Source organism: Colossoma macropomum, unplaced genomic scaffold (assembly GCF_904425465.1).
Source record: "Colossoma macropomum unplaced genomic scaffold, Colossoma_macropomum, whole genome shotgun sequence".
In the NCBI taxonomy this organism is placed as follows: Eukaryota; Metazoa; Chordata; class Actinopteri; order Characiformes; family Serrasalmidae; genus Colossoma; species Colossoma macropomum.
This window is the reverse complement of record NW_023494788.1, coordinates 12,813,033-12,814,402: the sequence shown is the minus strand read 5'-3', so window position 1 is coordinate 12,814,402 and position 1,370 is coordinate 12,813,033. Positions and strand designations below refer to the sequence as shown.

Sequence of the window (1,370 nt, the reverse complement as noted above, 5' to 3'; positions counted from 1 at the left end):
CTGGACAAGTTGGCAGTGGTTTTAAATCTTCTTCACTTGTAGATGATCTTCTAGACAGTGGAATAATTGATTTACAATATTTTGGAAATCTTCTTAAACCACTTTCCAGGTTTATGTGTATCTACAATGTTGTTTCTGAAGGGGTCAGAGAGCTCTTTTGATCTAGGCATGATGATATCACACATTCCCATAACAAAGAGCAAACCAGACCAGATATCTGAGGTTTAAATAAGACACATGTAACATCCGTTCACTCTTTGTCCTGGTCTTTCTGTGTTTTGCCTTTTCCTTGGTTTCCTAGTGCTGTGTGTTTTTGTTTATCTGCCATGTGCTTTTGTTTTCTTTTGACATGTGCTTCCTGCCCCCAAGGACGGTGGTGCGGCCCAGCCTGCGCCCCAGGACGTCGCGGCAGGCCCGCTTGCCCCCGAGGACATTGCAGCAGGCCCGCCTGCCCCCGAGGACGTCGCAGCAGGCCCACCTGCCACCGAGGACATCGCAGCAGGCCCGCCTGCCCCCGAGGACGTTGCAGCAGGCCCGCCTGCCTCCGGGGACTGTGGTGTGGCCCAGCCTGCACCCCAGGACGTCGCAGCAGGCCTGCATGCCCCCGAGGACATCGCAGCAGGCCCGCCTACCCCCGAGGACTGTGGTGTGGCCCAGCCTGCGCCCCAGGATGCTGCGGCAGGCCCTCATGCCCCCGAGGACATCGCAGCAGGCCCGCATGCCCCCGAGGACATCGCAGCAGGCCCACCTACCCCCGAGGACGGTGGTGCGGCCCAGCCTGCGCCCCAGGACGCCACGGCAGGCCCGCCTGCCCCCGAGGACATCGCAGCAGGCCCGCCTGCCCCCGAGGACAGTCAATGTGGTCCAGCCCGTACCCAAGGACAGCACAGCGTCTCCTTGCCAGCCGGCTTCCAAGTCTCCAGACCCGCCTGTAGTTCCTATGTCTCCTGTTCCTGCTCCCAGGGCCTCTCCTGTTCCAGCTCCCAGCTCAGCCACCTTTTCAGTTCCCGGCCACACCACACTTCCAGTTCTCTGCCCAGTCTAACCTCAATTCTGTGTTTCCTTCTTCGTCTGCCCAATCTTCACTCCATAGTTTTGTTTCTGTCCCTGTTACTGTGCTGATATACCCTGTTGCTGTTGCCTGTTTCTCTGGTTATTGTTTTTGTTTCTTGTTTAGTTCTGTTTACTTTGTTTGGTCTCGTCTTGGACACCTCTGCTACTGTGTTTTTGGACTCTGAATTGTGTTTAAATAAAAGCAACTCGCACTTGCATCCTGCCCCAATGCCTCCTATGTTACAACACATTATTCCAAGATATTAAATTGTGTTACAATCATTAGCATCTGATCGAGTGCACCTGATTTCAATTTG

General features: G+C 54.6%; 1 protein-coding gene across 1 annotated transcript; it reads left to right on the top strand.

Moving 5' to 3' along the window:
• The first annotated feature begins 349 nt into the window (after window positions 1–349).
• LOC118806528 (myelin-associated oligodendrocyte basic protein-like) lies at window positions 350–1,045 on the top strand. The gene has a single exon (XM_036567957.1). The coding sequence runs from the start codon at window positions 350–352 to the stop codon at window positions 1,043–1,045; it is 696 nt and encodes a 231-aa protein (XP_036423850.1).
• The last annotated feature ends 325 nt before the right edge of the window (window positions 1,046–1,370 follow it).